Source organism: Desmodus rotundus, chromosome 12 (assembly GCF_022682495.2).
Source record: "Desmodus rotundus isolate HL8 chromosome 12, HLdesRot8A.1, whole genome shotgun sequence".
NCBI classification, from domain to species: Eukaryota; Metazoa; Chordata; class Mammalia; order Chiroptera; family Phyllostomidae; genus Desmodus; species Desmodus rotundus.
In genome coordinates, this window is record NC_071398.1 from 50281126 (window position 1) to 50300900 (window position 19775).

At 42.4% G+C, this 19775-nt stretch overlaps 1 protein-coding gene, 1 long non-coding RNA gene and 1 pseudogene across 8 annotated transcripts in view; 1 reads left to right on the forward strand and 2 right to left on the reverse strand.

Moving 5' to 3' along the window:
- The window catches only part of LOC112313487 (zinc finger protein 470), an 81290-nt gene extending 67083 nt beyond the window's left edge, over positions 1 to 14207 (forward strand). Inside the window, exons 1-8 of one of the 7 annotated variants that reach the window (XM_053915985.2) lie at positions 1082 to 1484; positions 1786 to 1924; positions 2195 to 2325; positions 2511 to 2598; positions 4746 to 4833; positions 8133 to 8259; positions 8430 to 8525; positions 10110 to 14207. In XM_053915985.2, the coding sequence (XP_053771960.1) occupies positions 4774 to 4833; positions 8133 to 8259; positions 8430 to 8525; positions 10110 to 11986 (2160 nt within the window). In that variant the 5' untranslated portion in view covers positions 1082 to 1484; positions 1786 to 1924; positions 2195 to 2325; positions 2511 to 2598; positions 4746 to 4773 and the 3' untranslated portion in view covers positions 11987 to 14207. Of the gene's footprint in view, positions 1 to 1081; positions 1485 to 1785; positions 1925 to 2194; positions 2326 to 2510; positions 2599 to 4745; positions 4834 to 8132; positions 8260 to 8429; positions 8526 to 10109 lie in introns of those variants that run through there. The other 6 variants (XM_053915986.2, XM_053915982.2, XM_053915983.2 and 3 more) reach the window with 6 other exon arrangements.
- Positions 4717 to 19066, reverse strand: LOC128779781 (uncharacterized). Its single transcript, XR_008425836.1, has 4 exons — positions 18977 to 19066; positions 15948 to 16102; positions 7539 to 7816; positions 4717 to 6543 (listed from the first exon to the last, which is right to left on the reverse strand). It is a non-coding gene; the product is annotated as an uncharacterized lncRNA (long non-coding RNA).
- On the reverse strand, positions 5894 to 6028 carry LOC112314114 (small nucleolar RNA SNORA79; annotated as a pseudogene).
- Positions 19067 to 19775: the final 709 nt, after the last annotated feature.

Below are 19775 nucleotides of genomic sequence, written 5' to 3' on the forward strand. Positions count from 1 at the left end.
AATGCAAAACTTTTAATAGTAAAGAGCTTATAAAATGTAAAGAAAATTTTTTGTACAGCTGTACAATGTGCTTGTTTTTAAGCTAAGTGTTATTACAAGAGTGGGAAAGTTTTTTAAAAATTAAAGTTTATGTGAGAAAGTTACACTAAGGTAAGATTAATTTATTCTTGAGATAGAAAAAATATTTTTAAAAAATTTAGTGTAGCCTAAGTATACAGTAACATCCAGGACCTTCACATCACTCACCCTCACTCACCCAGGGGCAACTTCCAGTCTTGCAAGCTCCATTTATGGTAAATGCCCTATACGGTATACCATTTTTAATATCTTACACAGTATTTTCATGGTAACTTTTCTGCGTTTAGATATATAAACGCTCAGCATCGTGTTAGGTTGCCTGCAGAATCCAGCAGGGTAACATGCTGTGCAGGCTTGTAGCCTAGGAGCAATAGGCTATATTGCAAACCAGGTGGGTAGTAGGCTAGACCATCTAGGTTTATGTAAGTGCCTCCATGATGTTCACACAAATCGAGGAAGGATACAGTTCTCTGAAGTTCCCGCGGTTAACTGACACATGCCAAACGCTTTTTTAGTTGGTGGGAACACAAGCCTAAACAAGACTTCCAGCCGAGAGGGACAATATGGGTGCAAGGTGTACATGCCACTGATTAAGACAGGTTACCCACACACACTCCGAAAGTCACAAATCACCAGTGCACAAAACAGCAGGCAACATCTAAATCACTTTTCCTATGCTGAAGGCTGAAGCCGCAGACCCCACTTCCCAAGTGCACCTCTGTCCCTGGCTTTCTAGGTCCAAGGCGCCTGCGAACTGGGAGCCTGGGCAAGCTCCCAGAAGCCCCTCGCTTGGCTGGTATTGTGGAGGGGCCCTACATTTCTGGGACCCAGGGTCGGGCCTGAGAGGCCTCCAGGCAGCTCTGTTACCGAAGAGGAGTCACTCGTAATGGACCCACGCGGTGATCGCTAGACTGGGAGGGGGCAGTGCCGAAAGCTTCACCAGCCGCTTTCAGAGCGGCTCAGACGCTTCCCAGGGAACTACGTTTCGAGGGGCCGTTCTTACGCGAGGGCACGCCCACTTCCGGTGAGAGCGTGAATTGCGGGCCATAGCTAGTGAATCTGCCGGGATTCCAAGGCTAGAGCAGGAGGGGCGGGCGTGACAGGCGGAGGTGCGTGGCCTGTGCGTGAGGGTGCGAAGGGGCGTGGCTGTAAGTGGAGAAGGATGCGACAGGTGGGGAGCGCGCGTTTTTGCGTAGGTGCTGGTAGCAGCCGCTTGTGAGGGACGGTGGGAATGGGCCCGAGGGATTGACGTGGCTGAGAGCTGGCCCCCTGTGGAGGAGACCACCCTCCTCCGACCCAGCCGCCCAGGAGCCGGCGTGGGCCGAACATCCAAGGCCGGGGCAGGGTCCTGAGGAGCGGCCAGACACCTAGCTGCGTCCCTGTGGCGGCTCGGACTGAGTGCTGAGGTAAGAGTGACAGGTGGCCGCAGGAAGCGCTATTCCCGGAGGCCGGGGAGCTGGAATCCGGGAGGGATATTGACTTGCCTGGCTTCACCTCACCAGACACACCCTTCGTGGATTCTGTGGGCCTCGCCAAGGACCTGGGGACAGAGCATCCCCTCTTCAGGTGTTGCCTCAGTATTGACGTGTCAGAGTCCTGTGCCGTTTTCACTGTGGGGTGGAACGAGGGTGGAGGCGAGGTTCCCAGTCTTATGGCTCAGTTACCTTCAAGGAAACGAACAAAAATATTCCTGTTCCTCCCTCTCAGTTGTCTGTGTCCCCACCCCCCACCCCAGTGAGTACACAGAAGGAGGAAAAAGTTCTCGCCCGCCAGGTGGCTCATTTGGTTAGACCCTGGTCCTGCACAACAAAAGGTTGTGGGTTCCAGCCCTGGTCAGAGCACGTAGGTAAGGCGGCCAGTCGATGCTTCTCTGTCTCTCTCCGTCCCTCCCTGTCCCTCTCTCCCCGCTTCCTCTCTCCGTAAACTCAATAAACATATTTTTTAAAATTAAAAAACAGTCCTGCCCGTAGCCACGTTCTCTGTTTCTTTCACCGCGGTTGCTAATGGTCACCACACGCTTAGTGTGGGTCAGACACAGTTCTGAGACTTTGGGGGGGCATTAACACCAAACCTCAGGACACTGTGACGTGGAAACTACCTTGTTCCCTTCTCGCAGATGAGGACAGGGGAGCGCAGAGAGGACAAATAACCGCTAGGAAGAGCCAGGGTTCCCATCCAGGACAAACTGACTCCATACTCCCCCCCTCTGTACTAGTTCTCATGGAATCCCTTCCTCGGGGGCTCAAGGTAGGTTTTCTTAACCGTTTTTGACCATTGAAACCTGCTCTGAGAGGGTTAAATGACTAAAAGGGTAGATCCCCAAAACCTCCACTGAGCATTTTTCTTTCTCTTTTTAAAAAAGAAACAGACTTCTTGTTCCACTTTATTTCTATTTTAATCCTTACACGAGGATATCTTTATTAATTTTTTAGAGAAAAAGAGGAACATCTATGTGAGAGAGAAACATCAATCAGTTGCCTCCCATTCATGCCCCACCCAAGGATGTCACCTGAAACCTAGGTATGTCCCCTGACTGGAAATCCAACTCACAACCTTTTGGTGTACAGGATGATACTCCAGCCAACTGAACCACCCAGCCAGGGCTTTCCACTTAATTACACATTCATTGGTTGATTCTTTAATGTGCCCTAACCAGGAATTGAACCCATATCCTTGACATACTAGGATGTTGTTCTAACCAAGTGAGCTACCAGGACGGGCTACATTTTTTATTTCCTGAAATTTTCTGAACCAGTGCCTCCTATGTAAAATGGAGATGATACTATTATATAGCTCTGTTATAGGACTGTTAGAAGGATTAGTAAGCCCATACCTGTAAACACCTGATACAGTCCCTGCCACATAGTAACTGCTCAGTAGATGTCCCCTTTTATTATTGGATTGGCCAAAAGGTCTGTTACTTTTTTTTCCATATGATGGCTCTAGTAGTGCTTAGTTGTCTTTAACTTCATTTGAAACAATTTTGTTAGATTGTATTGTAACAGCTGTCATAGCAGCATGCATTAAAAAAAACCTTACCAAAATTGGTGAATTTTTGTACAGCCATTTTAATATTGAAAATGGAAGAAGATGAGCAATATTTTTGGCATATTATGCTTTATTATTTCAAGAGAGGTAAGTCCTGGCTGGTGTGGTTCAGTGGATTGTGCGCCGGCCTGTGAACCAAAAAGTTGCCAGTTTGATTCCTGGACAGGGCACATGCCTGAATTATGGGCCAGGTCCCCAGCTGGAGACATGAGAGAGGCAACCAATCCATGTTTCTTTCACACATCTTTGTTTCTCTCCCTCTCTTTCTTCCTCCCTTCCCCTCACTCTAAAAACAAATAAATAAAACCTTTTTTTTTTAAAGGTAAAAACGCAACTAAAATGCAAAAAACTATTTGTGCAGTATATGGAGAAGGTGCTGTGACTGATCCAACATGTCAAAAGTGGTTTGCAAAGTTTCTTGGTACTATTGACATTTGGCCAAATAATTCTTTGCTGTGAGGCTGTCTTAGGCATTGGAAGATGTGTAGCAGCACCCCTGGCCTCTACCCACTAGAAGCCAATAGCGGGAGAGAGCCGACATACTCAAAGTATCTAAATCAATAAAGTAATAAAGTTATTGGTGAAAGTGAGAAATATGTCTTTTATCTTACAGAAAAAACAATGGACTTTTTGGTGAACCCAATATTATCATTATAATCATGCTTTCAGAAAGCAGTGGAGTTTAGAGGAAGGAAACCACAATTGCATCAGAACTTTTCCTGATGGAGGAAACTTGGCTTAGAGGGCACGAGGGACTTTTTCATTTTTATTTTTTTTAATCCTCTCCCGAGGATATGTTTATTGAGTTTAGAGAGAGGGGAAGGGAGACAGAAATATCAGTGTGAGAGCAAAATTCAATTGGTTGCCTCCAGTACACGCCCTGACAGGGGCATCAAACCCACAACCTAGGTATGTGCCCTAACCGGGAATTGAACCCACAATCTTTTGGTGTCCGGTACAAAGCTCCAACCAACTCAGCCACCGGACCAAGGCAGTACTTTTTAACAATTACTGTTTGTCACAATGCAAAATGAGAACCTGGGTCTGCTGACAGTTTTTTGGTCCAATGATCTGCAAGCCACATAGATTCTTTCTGGGGAAGATGGTTTTTTTCCCTAAGTCTCATAGAATCTATGTAAGTCCCGGACAATTAGTTGCACTGGGGGCATATTTTCTGTTGTATTCTGGTGTCTGAGCCAATAACTTGGATGATAGAATCCGGCAGACCTAGATTGGTGACTGGGCTCCATTATTTAGGAGCCGTGTAACGTGTGCAGAAGACTTCACTTCCCAGAGCTTCCGTGTGTGAAGTGGTGGTAGTATTTCCTATTTTCATTGAAGATTGGGAAGGTTAAATCAGAGTATTAATATATGCAGCCCACCTGATACATTTGTTGTTAACTAATGGGTGGCTGTGGGAGAGGGAGAAGTGCTCAGCCTGAAAGCCCAGAGCAGAGCAGAGAACCCCAGATGTAAATGACAGGACTCCCAGCAAGTGTGTGGGTTGGGGGAGGTTGGGTGGGAGCAAGAGTGAAAACAGAGGGAGCCGAAGGAAGGGGTTTCTAGGCTGTGATTCTTAGAGCTGCTCTGCCTCTCACTACTCCTTTCTCCTCCTCCAGCTCTGCCCTCTCAGGTAAAGCCCTTCAAATGAGGAGCCAGGAAGAGGAGGGGGTGATGGGAATTGAACTTCTTAAAGCCATGTCCCTGGTGAGTTCGTATACCCTATTTCCTCCTTACAATAGTTTTGCTTTTCAGGATTTGGTAATGTTTCATTCTGAAAATTGCCTGCCTAATAGTTCCACCCTGGGGCCTGGTTTCTATTTTCTCCCTTTCTGATGAGTGGTGTGGTCACGGGCACAGACTCACAGCCCAGTGTCATCTCAGAGCTTCCTCCTCTTCCTATTTGGTGTTTATTCTTCATTCAAAAAATGACCCACCTGGGCCCTTCTCTTGCGTTCAGTCTTTTTGTAAGAATATGACTACGTAGAAAGTCCTTTGAGGAAATTTGAGAAGGAACTGGGATCTGCCTAGTTCCTGGCTCTCAGAGAGCTTGCCATCTGTTGAAGAAATGAAAAGGCAGCAACCATTTATTTATACAATGTAACTAGTGCTGCGCTGGAGAGTGGACTTCCTGTGGAGCAGTGGAGACAGGTCGTTAATAGCCCATATGAGCACCATTGACTGCGTTAGAGAAAGGTGCCCCTTCCTCTGGACTGCTGAAGCTCTGTGACAGGCCACAGTCTGGCAAGAGGAAATCTACTTAATTTTAGCTCCATTTTGCTTCCTTGGGGAAAGATTGGGAGAACTTGAATCACAAGTGGTCCCTGAGGAAGTGGTCCCTGAGTTGCTTCTTGAAGGAAGTGGAAGAGATCAAGGAGAGAACCTAGGCCCTGGCCAGTGTGGCTCAGTTGGTTGGAACATTGTTCCATAACCAAAAGGTTGTGGGTTCGGTCCTCAGTCTGGGAGCTTACAGGAGGGCACCCATCAGTGCTTCTCTCTGGCATCCATGTTTCTCTCTCTAAAAGCAATGAAAAAAACGTCCTCATGTGAGGGGGAAAAAACTTAGAACAGTAAAAATTGCTTTTATTTTATATCAAAGTCACAAGAAGCAACTTACATCAAAGCCAAACACCTTTCCTTACCAGATATAATGCCCAAAACATGTACTACCAAGGGAACTTACTTCTTAGAGCACTTAAACATTTTAAACAAAAGCATTATTCTTGTTAGAGGGAAACATTTTTTTTTTTTTCTTTTCTTTTTTTCTAAGTGTTTGATTCCACAAATTTCAGAAAATAAACAGATAATCCCATTATCCTAATATTTTCTGAGTGAAGAAAGTCAAATTTTAATTTATGATGGCCTAAAATCCTAGTGTGAGGGAAACATTTTAAGAGTGGCAAAGTATGGCATAAGGTTAGTAACATGGACTCTGGAACCACACTGTGTGGGTTCAAATTCTAGATCCACTGTATACTACAGATCACCTTAATTTCAGTTTCCTCAATTATAAAATGGGAATAATAATAATAGTACTACTTCATAGGACTATTGTGAGGATTAATGAGTTAATATAAGTGTGTAGAGGAGTGTCTGGCACATAATAAGTACTATATAAGCATTAGCTCTGTGTGCTGCTGTTTGCCTCTATGCCCATGATGTGGTTTTCGTACACATATATACATGCACATATATACATATATATAAGCTGAAGAACTACAATGTGATGTTTGATGCAACAGAAGCACTGAACATGAGGAGGACTTTTATTTCCAATGAGATATTAACTTCATTCACACTGAATTTGGATGAGTCCTGGTTGTGGGTGAGATGGACTGAGCATGCTCCACCCTGTCTTTCCCACCGAATGCTGCTGTAGAACCAAAAGAGGATGTTGGGAGCAGGAGTTTGGGATCTCTAAAAAGTAAACAGTAGCAGTAAATTAGAAGAAAAGCACAAAATATGGATTACCACCAAACATGTAGTATGTTTACCACTTTTTTCCCCCTCCCTGTATCTCCTAGCATAAAAGCCAGAAGTGCATATTGGCACAGATAGAAAGAACTACAGGAGAAACCTTTAGGTTCAGACTCAGGTAATAGAAAAGGGATCTAATGCTCAGAGAGTGGGGGCAGAAATCTTCCTTTAAAAAAACTTTCTCTGCCCTGGCTGGTGTAGCTCAGTGGATTGAGTGCTGCCTGTGAGCTTAAAAGTCGCCAGTTCGATTCCTGGTCAGGGCACATTCCTGGGGTGCAGGCCAGGTCCCCAGTTAAGGGTGTGTGAGAGGTAACTGATGGATGTATTTCTCACATATTGATGTTTCTCTCCCTCTCTTTCGCCCTCCTTTCCCCTCTCTCTAAAAATAAATAAATAAAATCTTTTTTTTAAAAAAAAGCTAATATCTTAAGATAACTGAACAGAACGGATTTGGAACATAGGTGGTCTGGCTTTAGAGACCATGTTTTTAACTATTGTAGTATTCTGAAATTAGGTAAAATATAAGGAAAACTTTTGTTAAAGTATTAAACCAAATGTTTCACCTTTTTTGTCCTCCTCCTCCTTTAACTTCTCTCCCATCCCTCCTCCACCCAGAGCCTGTAAATTCATTTAATTTTCACAATCCTGCTGTAAGGTAGATGCTAAAATTATTCCCACTTTCCAGGTAGATAAACCAAGGCATAGGAGAGTTAGTTAACTTAGCCAAGATTACCCAGCTAGTCAGTACCAGAGTCTGAATTCCTTAAAATAACCTGACTTTTTATTCTTAGATGTCGATATAAGTGAAATAACAGAATAAGGAATGGAAAATTTGCCAGCATCCATGGAGTGGGTGGATGACTGGTACCACTCGCTAGCTGGCTCAAAAATTCAGCCCATGTAAGAAGAAAACTCACAGTGGTTGATGTGCTTACCTCATATGATCTCCTGATACTTCTCGGCAGATCATCAAAAAACAACTTTCCAAATGTGCTCTTCTCTTGTAATTCAAATATATTGTTATTTCAAAATAAAAGAATGTTAGGCATTTTTCCTTTCATTTTCTTTAAGCACACCTCTTAACACCTGAAGAACACTAAGATTTCTTAGAATATGTTGTGTAGATTGAAATCAGTGTTCATCACGTCAGCATCCTTCCTTCAGATGTTCCCAGAGCCCTTTAATTTCTCCATGTAGAAAGGTGACAGACCTCCTAAACAGATAAAATAATTTAATACTTGATGACATTGTTTTGAATGCAGTCAACTTTTTCAAAATAAATGCTCATAAATTTCATAGGATTGTATGGAGCCCTTACAAGAGTGTCTCTCATATTTTTTATTTTTCCTTAGGCAGAAAAGTTGTCTAGTAACCACCACCACACCTGGATCAGTTAGACCCCACAGTACAATGACTTACACTCATGGTTTTTTACCCGCAAAGTGTGGACAGCATAATCCTTTACCCTAGCGCCAGCTGAGTGCAGGTGTGAACGCTGACTGAGCGAGATGATATTTGTGCCATTTCAGGATTTAGTGACTTTCACAGATGTGGCCATAGTCTTCTCCCAAGATGAGTGGGAATGGCTGAATCTTGCTCAAAGAAAGTTGTACAAGAAGGTGATGTTGGAGAACTACAAGAACCTGGTTTCAGTGGGTAAGAGTATCTACCTCCTTCACCTCCCCGTAGGAATCTTTCTACCTCAGTCATCTCACATGCCTTTATCAGCATTTTCCTGCAACGTCCCTCTTCTCTCAATCCCATTTGAACTGAGTTATAGTTCTGGAATAGCCACCACATATCCAATTTTCTTATCTTATATGCAGGTCTTTGCCTGTCTAAACCAGATATGATCTCCTTATTGGAACAAGGTAAAGAGCCCTGGGTGATGAATGGAGAGATGACAGGAGGCCTGTGCCCAGGTAAGTACAGGATTACTACAGCTGGAAAACTAGTCTCAGAATGTTTTTCTCAAGCCCTGGCTGGGTAGCTCAGAGGGTTGGAGAGTGATCCTGATATGCCAAGGTTGCAGGTTTGATCCTCAGTCAGGGCACATACAAGAAGCAACCAGTGAATGCATCGATAAGTGGAACAACAAAACAGTGTCTCTCTGTCTGTCTCTCTCTAAAGTCAGTCAATAAAAAGTAATAATAATAAATTTAGCCCCGGCTGATATGGCTCAGTGGATTGAGTGCCAGCCTAAGAACCAAAAGGAGCTGGTTCTATTCCCAGTCGGCGCGTGCCTGGGTTGTAGGCCAGGTCCCCAGTTGGGAGCATGTGAGAGACAACCAATCTATGTATCTCTCGCACATCGATGTTTCTATACCTCTTCCTCTCTTCCCCTCTCTCTAAAAATAAATAAATAAAATCTTTTAAAAAATAATATATTTAAAATGTTTCCTGTTTCTAAGATGTGTTGGAAAACATCTCTCAAAATCCTTCCCAAATTGAAACATCTTGTTCTAACTCCCTTTTTAAAAGTGGTTTTTCTGTTCTTCACTGGTATGTTGTACTACCTGTACCTTTACTGATTTCCTACACATTCCAGTCTGTTTCTGAATTGTGTTATGTTCCACTTATGTTGACCTATTTTTGCTCAAGAACCATATTCTCATAATCATTCTGACTCTCAACATTTCTGAATTCTTTAGACAAATTTGTGTATAGTTTTCTGAACTTGTTTAAAACTTCTCTGCCCTGGCAGGGTGGCAGAGTTGGTTGGAATGTTATCCTGTACACCAAGAAATTGTGGGTTCGATCCCTGGTCAAGGCACATACCTAGGTTGTGGGTTCAATGCCCAGTTGGAGAGCATACAAGAGGCAACCAATGTATGTTTCTCTCTCACACTGACATTTCTCTGTCTCTCTTTCTCTCTTTTTCCTCTTCTCTCCCTTCCTCTCTCTCTAAAATCAATAAAATACAACCTTAGGTGAAGATTTAAAAACAAAACAAAACTTAGATTAAATAGATGGTATTTAGGAGATTATAAATTACCACAACTGATACCACACAAGAGAGAGAATTTCAACAGACAAGTTACAATTTAAGAAATGTAGAGAGTTATCTAAGAACTGCCTCCCACAAAAACCAAATACTCCAAATAGTTACACAAATAATACTATAAAACCTTTAGGAAAAATATCATCAATGTTGGTTAAAATGTTTTGTGACAGAGAATAAAAAGAACTTTGAAAACAATGTGTTTATAAAGACAGCATAACTTTTAATACCAAGATAGCACCCAAGAAAATTACAGAAAAATCTCAATTATGAATATTGGTATAAAATCTTAAGTTAAAGGTTATGTTGAAATAATATACCTTAGATAAGGAGGCTTTATTCCAGAAATGTCAAATTAGACTGTGTTGCCTGACTTCATCTAGAGCTGTCAAAACATTAATCTGTGTGGGTTCAGTAACTATGTGATTAATCTGTTTTCCTTTGGGAAGTTTCCATTCTTCTAGCATTAAATAAAGAAGGCATTTGCTTTCTTAATATCTTTCAGACTTGAAGTACATGTGGATGACCAAAGAGTTATCTCAAAACCAGGACATTTATGAAGAAAAATTATCCCAGGTAATGATAATGGGAAGACTTACAAGCTATGATAACCTTGAATGTTCCACATTAGGGGAAAACAGGAAGGGTGAAGACCTGTCAGAGAGGGAGCTGTTATGTCAGCAGCCACATTTTAGGCAAGAGACAGTCAGTCATATAGATGTACTTATCAAGAAAAAAGGCCACTCTAACAAATCCGGGACAATTTTTCATCTGAATACATTATCTTATATAAAACACGTATTCCCCATTGAAGAGAGAATATGCAACTTTGACACAGATAAGGAAAGCCTAAAAACACATTCATTTGTCAAAAAACATAAGCAAGTCTATGGAGAAAAGAAACTTCTGAAATGTAAAGACTGTGAGAAAACTTTTAGCAAAATCTCAACCCTTACTCTTCATCAAAGAGTTCATACTGGAGAGAAACCCTATGAATGTACTGAGTGTGGAAAAGCCTTTAGCCAGAGTGCCCACCTTGCTCAGCATCAGAGAATACACACAGGAGAAAAACCCTTTGAATGTGCTGAATGTGGGAAGGCTTTCAGCCAGAATGCTCATCTTATCCAGCATCAGAGAGTTCACACTGGAGAGAAGCCGTATCAGTGTCGTCAGTGCACTAAAGCCTTCAGCCAGCTTGCGCACCTTGCTCAACATCAGAGGGTCCACACTGGAGAGAAACCCTATGAATGTGTTGAGTGTGGGAAGGCCTTTAGTGATTGTTCATCCCTGGCTCACCATCGAAGAATTCACACTGGAAAAAGACCCTATGAGTGTGTAGACTGTGGGAAAGCATTCCGGCAGAATGCTTCTCTCATACGACATAGGAGATATTATCACACTGGGGAGAAACCCTTTGACTGTATCGATTGTGGGAAGGCCTTCACAGACCACATAGGACTTATTCAGCATAAGAGGATCCACACTGGAGAGAGACCTTATAAATGCCACGTGTGTGGGAAGGCTTTTAGCCATGGCTCATCTCTGACCGTGCATCAGAGAATTCACACAGGAGAAAAGCCTTATGAATGTGCGCTCTGTGAGAAAGCCTTCAGCCACCGTGGCTCTCTTACTCTGCATCAAAGAGTTCACACGGGAGAGAAACCCTATGAATGCAAGGACTGTGGGAAAGCCTTTCGGCAGAGCACACACCTCGCTCATCATCAGAGAGTTCACACTGGGGAGAAACCTTATGAATGTAAGCAGTGCAGCAAAACCTTCACCCAGAATGCACACCTTGCTCAGCATCAGAAAATACACACTGGAGAGAAACCTTACGAATGTAAGGAATGCGGTAAGGCCTTCAGTCAAATCGCACACCTTGTTCAACACCAGCGGGTTCATACTGGCGAGAAGCCTTATGAGTGCACTGAGTGTGGAAAGGCCTTTGGTGATGGCTCCTATCTGGTTCAACATCAGAGACTCCACACTGGAAAAAGACCATATGAATGCCTCGAATGTGGGAAGGCATTCAGGCAGAGGGCATCCCTGATTTGTCACCAAAGATGTCACACAGGAGAGAAACCTTATGATTGTAACATATGTGGGAAAGCCTTTAGCCATCGTAAATCCCTTACCCTGCATCAAAGAATTCATACAGGAGAAAAACCTTATGAGTGCCAGGAATGCAGCAAAGCCTTCAGCCAGATTGCCCATCTTACACTGCATCGGAGAATCCATACTGGAGAAAGGCCCTATGAATGTAAAGCGTGTGGAAAAGCCTTCAGGCAGAGTGTACATCTAGCCCATCATCAGCGAGTTCACACTGGAGAGTCATCCTCAATTCTTCCCTCCTCCTTACCCCCACACCACCAGGTCCTCTAGATTCAATCTCCCAAACAGCTCTAGAATCCATCCACATGTTCCCAACCTGTGTCCCGTCATCATAGCCCAAGATTTTCGAAATGACGTTACTGCCATTTTCCCTCTTGCTGCCCTCAAGTGCATACTTTTAACACTGTAGCCGGCTTAACCTCTTAAAAATAAAAATCTGTATTCATGTTACTTTTCAATTCAAAACATGTTCTGAAGACTTTGTTAAATAATCGATTTACTCCTTAGCATATAATTAGTGCCATTAAGGTTAGGGTTGGTTGCCTAACAGTCATGTTTAGCCACAAGTAAAATGAAACCAGTAGGTCAGGATTAAGAAACGTGCCTATTTTACAGGAGACAGAGGACTCTTTACTCTGCTGCAGGTATGAAAGAAACACATTCCGAATTGAAAGGTTCTGATGCACCAGGGACCATGGTGGCTTACTGCTCCCTCTGCATGAGTACATATGAGGACACATAGCATTGTTGATGAGGAACTCTCTTCACCTGGCACTTAAGTGAAAATAGGCCAATTAGGACAAAAGCATTTGGTAGAATGTATGACTAGCGAGGGACAGTATTAAAAACAAACTCAAATAAGCTAGAAAACAAGTAGATTTATAGCCACAAAATAAACTGAAAAAGGTAGTTCAACACTTTGACCTGTAGAAATGCACCACAGACAATTTCTGAAATATTTACATTGTTCTAGAGCATAAAATAAAGCTTCCCATCTTGTATGAAACTAAAGACTGACACCAGAAGAAAACATACACTGCAAATAGCTTATAAAGGTATATGTTGAAATGTAGTTAAACTTATTTCAAAGGTAGACGTGTCTGTGTATAGAAAGACTCAGTCTGGCCAAAGATGTAAATTCATTGATGGTCCGATAAAAATCCCAATATATTTTTCTTATTTTTTAAGATTTTATTTATTTATTTTTAGAGAGGGGCAGGGAGGGAGAAAGAGAGAGAAACATCAAAGCGTGGTTGTCTCTTGCGTAACCCCTGCTAGGGACCTGGCCTGCAACCCAGGCATGTGCCCTAGAGTGGAAGTCGAAGTGGTAAACCTTTGGTTTGCAGTCTAGTGCTCAATCCATTGAGCCACACCAACCAGGGCAAAATCCCAATGTATTTTTTAAATAAATTTTATTGATTATTGCTATTACTATTGTCCCATTTTCCCCCCTTCACTCCCCTCTGCCCTGCACACCCTCTCCCTCCCATATTCCCCCCTATAGTTCACGTCCATGGGTCATACATATAAGTTCTTTGGCTTCTACATTTCCTACACTATTCTTACCCTCCTCCCTGTCTATTTTCTACCTACCATTTATGCTACTTATTCTCTGTACATTTCCCCCCTCTCTCCCCCTCCCACTCCCCTGTTGATAACCCTCCATGTGATCTCCATTTCTGTGGTTCTGTTCCTGGTCTAGTTGTTTGCTTAGTTTGCTTTTGTTTTCGTTTTAGGTGTGGTTGTTAATAACTGTGAGTTTGCTGACATTTTACTGTTCATATTTTTTATCTTCTTTTTCTTAGATAAATCCCTTTAACATTTCTTATAATAAGGGCTTGGTGATGATGAACTCCTTTAACTTGACCTTATCTGAGAAGAACTTTATCTGCCCTTCCACTCTAAATGAAAGCTTTGCTGGATAGAGCAATCTTGGATGTAGGTCCTTGCCTTTCATGACTTGAAATACTTCTTTCCAGCCCCTTCTTGCCTGTAAGGTCTCTTTTGAGAAATCAGCTGACAGTCTTATGGGAACTCCTTTGTAGGTAACTGTGTCCTTTTCTCTTGCTGCTTCTAAGATTCTCTCATCTTTAATCTTGGGTAATGTAATTATGATGTGCCTTGGTGTGTTCCTCCTTGGGTCCAACTTCTTTGGGACTCTCTAAGCTTCCTGGACTTCCTGGAAGTCTATTTTCTTTGCTTTATTGGGGAAGTTCTCCTTGATTGTTTGTTTAAATAAGTTTTCAACTTTTTGCTCTTCCTCTTCTCCTTCTGGTATCCCTATAATTCAGATGTTGGAACATTTAAAGATGTCCTGGAAGTTCCTAAGCCTCTCCTCATTTTTTTGAATTCTTGTTTCTTCATTCTTTTCTGGTTGTATGTTTGTTTCTTCCTTCTGGTCCATACCATTGATTTGAGTCCCAGTTTCCTTCCCATCACTATTGGTTCCCTGTACATTTTCCTTTGTTTCATTTAGCATAGCCTTCAATTTTTCATCTAATTTGTGACCAAGTTCAACCAGTTCTGTGAGCATCCTGATTACCAGTGTTTTGAACTGTGCATCTGATAGGTTGTCTATCTCTTCGTTGCTTAGTTGTATGTTTTCTGGAGCTTTGATCTGTTCTTTCATTTGGGCCCTTTTTTTGGTCTTGGCACACCTGTTACGTAAAAGGGCGGGTAACCCACATTGCTGCATTGTGACATTGTATGTGGGGAAGGGGTTCAAGAGGGAACAATGGTGTTTGCTCCGCTACCGGCTTTCAGTCACTTCCTCCGCTACCCACAATGAAGATGGGCCCTTCTGGTGCCGCTTCCCAGTGTGTGGGTTTGTGTATGTTCTAGGACCCTGTGGGTCTCTCCAACAAACTCTCCTGTGAGGCCGGAGTTTCTCCCTCTGCTGCCTCAACCCCCACAGGTGTTTTCAATCAGTGGTTTGAGGCTTTATTTCCCCGTGCTAGCGCCCTGGATTGTATGTGTCACTGGGTCTGCCAGCTGCAGCCTTGCCTGCCCTGCTCCACAATCCACCACCTCGCTGGGTCTCTCAGCCACAGTCTTGCCACAAGTCCTCTCCACCCGGCTGCCCGTCTCCACCCCTCCTACAGGTCTGGATGAATGTTTCTTCTTTATCTCCTTGGTTGTTGGACTTCCATACAGTTCAATTTTCTGTCAGTTCTGGTTGCTTTTTGTTTTTAAATTGTTGTTGTCCTTCTTTTGGTTGTGCAAGGAGGCACAGTGTGTCTAACTATGCCTCCATCTTGGCCGGAAGTCTCAAAATCCCAATATATTTTTAAGCTGATAATCCAGTTCTGACTTTCTATAGAATTGTGATATAGCAAGGAATATAGTAGTATGTTGCTAGTATTACTCATTCAATTGTTATTTGAGCACTTAGTAATGTGCTAGTCACTGTTTCAGGTGCTGAGGATACAGCAGGGTAGAAAATGTACAGAGAATCAAATGGGAGAAGACAGAAAAAAAATGAAATACACATGATGTGATAAGTATGTGATACATACCATTATGAGAAATGATCTAAAGAAGGAGCTAGGGCCCTGGCTGGTGTGTCTCAGTGGATTGAGTGCCAGCCTGCGAACCAAAGGGTCTCTGGTTCAATTCCCAGTCAGGGTATATGCCTGGGTTGCGGGCCAGGTCCCTAGTAGGGAGCGCTCAAGAGGCAACCACACATTGATGTTTCTCTCCTCTTTCTCACTGCTTCCCCCCTCTAAAAAATAATAAATATATAAATAAATCTTTAAAAAAAGAGAAGGAGCTAGGAATTAGTGGGAGGAATGCCTTCCTACCCCCAGTACATGTGGGCATTAGAGGCAGGGGAGAGGGAAGAATGAGAGGTAACTATTGGGCACAAAGGGCATAATGAGAATAGTCACAACAGTCCTAAAGCAGAGAGTGAGGACACTTTGAGTGGTGCAGGAAGAGAGAATTCATGGTCTAACAAGGGTTATGAGAGTTCTCTTTGGCAATAGTGGTTTAGAGCCTGGTGGAAGGTTTTTTTTTTTTTTTCAAATTACCACCTCACTGAGATATAATTCACATACCTGAGATATCTCACTGAGATATAATTCATGTACAGTTCAGCTATTTGAAGTATGCAATTCAATGACTTGTTCAGAGTTGTATAACCATCACCGCAGTTAACTTCTGAATATTTTCATCACCCAGAAAGAAATCCCATGTCCTGTGGTCGTTTCCCCCACCCCTGGAACACTCTCACCTGGAGCGCCAGAGCTCTTGGGTTCCATCGTGACTGCTGCTGACGGCATTACAGAGGGCCATTTGAGGGGTCTGGAGCTTTGGGGCTCCCTCTTTACTCTGGCTTGGAGATGGGCAGGCTCATCCAGAGTGTGTGGAGGTTTTATATAACTCTGCCTATATACGATTAAAAAAAAGAAAAGAGTCTTCATTGCATTGGGGAAATGGAGCGATCAGATGGCTGCGGGACACTTAGCACTCTGCAGAGACAGATACGTCCCTGGCACACTAACGAAGCTCTGGAAGATTGGAGATGGATATGTAAGATATTAACGTACAAGCCAAACTTAGAATATAATCTTGGCTTAAAACATACCTTCATAAGACCTGCACATAACCCAGGAGCTGGTTTTTATGTGGTTCACATCAGAGTCAAAGTTAATAGACAAACAAGAGGCTGAAAGAAATTGTTTGCAATAAGGGAAAATCCTGATCAAATCAGTAATACTAACATCTACAACTCAGTATTAAAATGGACAAAGCTAACAGCCAGTTCAAACAACATGAAATAAAAACAGCTAATGAAAATTACCCAATACCACTAATAATAAGAAAAATGCAAAATAAAAGTGATGATACATCTACTTTTTCCCAGTAGATTGATTTTAAATCACAGAAGTGTGATAATACCCCGTTTTGGTGAATGTGTGAAAGACAATGCCATTGTCACTTATATTAAGTTGCCATATGTGTATGCTGTTTCAATCAATATTCCTCAGATACCAAATTGTACAAAGGTAGGTAATTATATAACGGCCAAAAAAAATTTAAGTGGTACTCTATTAGGGTAATGGGTAGTTATTGTATTTATTCAATAGAATTATGCAGTTGTTTAAAAAAAAAGAAATATAAATGTGTATTGAGGTATCATAGGAAGGTAACTGTGCTATCCAAAATGAGAAAAAATTTTCAGACCTGTATCCTAGTATAAACTCATTAATTGTGATATCAAAAATAAAACCTAAATTATGTACTTTTCTATTTTTCTCTGCCTGCCTCCTTTTGACTGCAGCATCTCTTATCCTTTGATTAACTGGCCATCCCTGCCATATGGTTCTGACGAACCTGGCTGACCAAATTCTCTGGGGTTTGAGTGCAGCTGGATCTGTTTCCATGGCAACACCCTGAAGGGGGTGATCTTTGGAGCCACCCGAGGTATTGTGCTTCCTAAGGCTGTAACCTCTCAGACTACTTATTATCCTTCCAACTGCTCATTTTCCTGCCATCAAACAAACTTTAATAATTTGGTGTGGAGATTGAGTAATAGGCAATAGGATCTTCAGAAAATTTGAGGTGTTAAGGATTAGTTTGGGGTGAGAAGGGGAAAGTGAGATTCCTGTTTCTTTTCTAGCCTAGGGAAGTAACAGCTCAAAGTGTGGGCACTGGGCAAACATCCAGTGAATTATTAGTTGCAGTCACCTGACAGAACAGAGGTGTAGAGTCCTCATAATGACTGTTTTAAGAGGAAGAGGAATGCTAGTCAAAAAAAAAACTTGATGCTGGTATCCAATTGCTTTGGGTAATTTAAAATTCAGTTTATCAACTTCTTATATCAAGGCAAAAAATTTCAACTAAGGTTTTTGTGTGATATTGTTGAAAGATGTCTTACAATGTTTGAGGTCATATTGTTAAGATTGTTCAAGCCCTGGCTGTGTAGCTCAGTTGGCTAGAGCATTGTCCCAATATGCCAAGATTGCGGGTTCAATCCCCAGTTAGGGCACATACAAGAATCAACTAATGAATACATAAATAAGTGGAACAACAAGTTGATGTTTCTCTCCCCCCCCATTCCTCTCTTTCTTGAAACAAAATTGCTCAAAACCAAACTGAGAGTCTTATTTCATTGGTTCCTAAAGTGGGATGTTGTTGAAAATCCATATTTAGTTGTAGAGGGGTTGCTATGGACTGAATTGTATTGTATCTGCCACCCCAAAAATTCCTATGTTGAAGCCTTAAACCCCAATGTGACATATTTGGAAATAGGGCCTTTAAGGAGGGGATTAAAGTTCAGTGAAGGGTGGGTTTCTAACCTGACACGACTGATGTCCTTATAAAAAGTGAGACTCCAGAGCTATTAAAAGAAGTTGTGACAACTGAGAAATGTTTCTGGCAGTTTACCCCAGGACCGGCCTTTACAGGAAGTTGGTCTGGATGTTGACACCGGAGCCGTGTGATGAGGTGAGGGAATCAAAATTTCTGGATCACAGCAGGAAAGACTCCCACCACCCATGCCAGATGGGGCCTTCACACAAATTGTTTATGCCCCTTGTATCCAGGGAGCTTGGAACTCATGGAATGTTCTGGAATACTCCTCATTATGTCAATAAGTGATCATTTGTGGGCTGTTCTTCTTGCCACTAGACATTATGAAGATGGTTCCCAAAAGTTACTGTGATTTAAAAATTGGGACTGACACCACTGAGAATGTCTTTTTACCCAATATTGCTGAGTTTTCAATATCTCATTAATGTTTTAAAATGTAGTGTTTTCTGGAGAAATGAGATCAAATTCTGAATAATTTTAAAGGTGATCTAAGAGAGAAAATGTGCCTCAAGTTGAAGAGATATAGTGGCTTAAAATGAATATTAATGTTGAAAATCAAAATAATTTAGAACACATTGTTTTGAAAACACATAAAACAGATGTAAGGTTTTCTTGGGGTCCATAAACTCAATCAGTTATGTAAACTTATTAGTTGAAATGATTTTTTAAAATCTGAGTATTTCCTTCCTTGAACAAATATAAATATCCTGAAAATGTCACTTCAATAAGCAGAACGAGAACAAAGATATTGAGAACAAGACTCGGATGAAGTAACAAAGGAATCTTTTTAAATGCATGAATTATTTTGTAAATAGCTAAATGCACAAAAAGTTGCCCATCATTCCAGACTTCCAGAAAAAATGATCAGAATCTAATTTTTAGAAGGAGGGAGGGAGGGAGCAGAGACAGAAAGAACATGTAAAAATTGGGTACCAGCTGGATTCTCACCCTGGGCTCCTGGTCCTAAGGATAGGGGGGGAGGCTCAGTCTTCCCCTGTCCCCAGCCCCCTGGTTTGCTCTTGCCACATCTCTGCCTCTGGAGATCACGCAATTCTGAAATCAGAGGGGAGAGCTGTTTCTGGAACACAGGCCCCAGCTTTGAGCCCTGGAAGATTTTGGAAAGAAACCTGAGAAGGGAAAGGGTCTACTCAGCTGGTGTAGAAGATCCAGGTGGGTCCATAGGTGAAGAGGAAGCCAGCCCCCAGAGCAAGGTGAGCACCAAGGCCAGAGCAACCCTGTTCCGTAGGGACTGTGCTGGGAACAGGATGTTCCCTCCATCCCAGATTCACATGATGAAACCTAATTCCCAAGGTGATGGTATTAGGAGGTGGGGTCTTTTGGAGGTGATTAGGTTAAGGGTGGAGAGCCCTAATGAATGGGATACCAGCCCAGCTCAGAGTGGGAGCCCACACTCCATTCCTTGTAGAGTCCCCCAAACCAACTCCATACCTGGGACCTGTACTGAAAGCCTGTCAATATCGGTATTGCTATCTAACAGCAGGTCTCTCTCAATCTCTCATCAATAAAACGTCCTCGAATGAGGAGGGAGGGAGGGAGAGAAATCATTAATCATCACCTAAGCCGGCTGCTGTTTGCCTTTTTCTGGTCATTCAGCAAATGCTTTTGCACAGGGCTTTGTGGTTCATGGTGTAAGAGTTGCCCAGCCAGGAGGGCTCTTTGCCAGCCCGATGCCCCCATTTTCCTCTCCTTTGACCGTCCTTGTCTGTATCACTGTCCTCATCTGGAA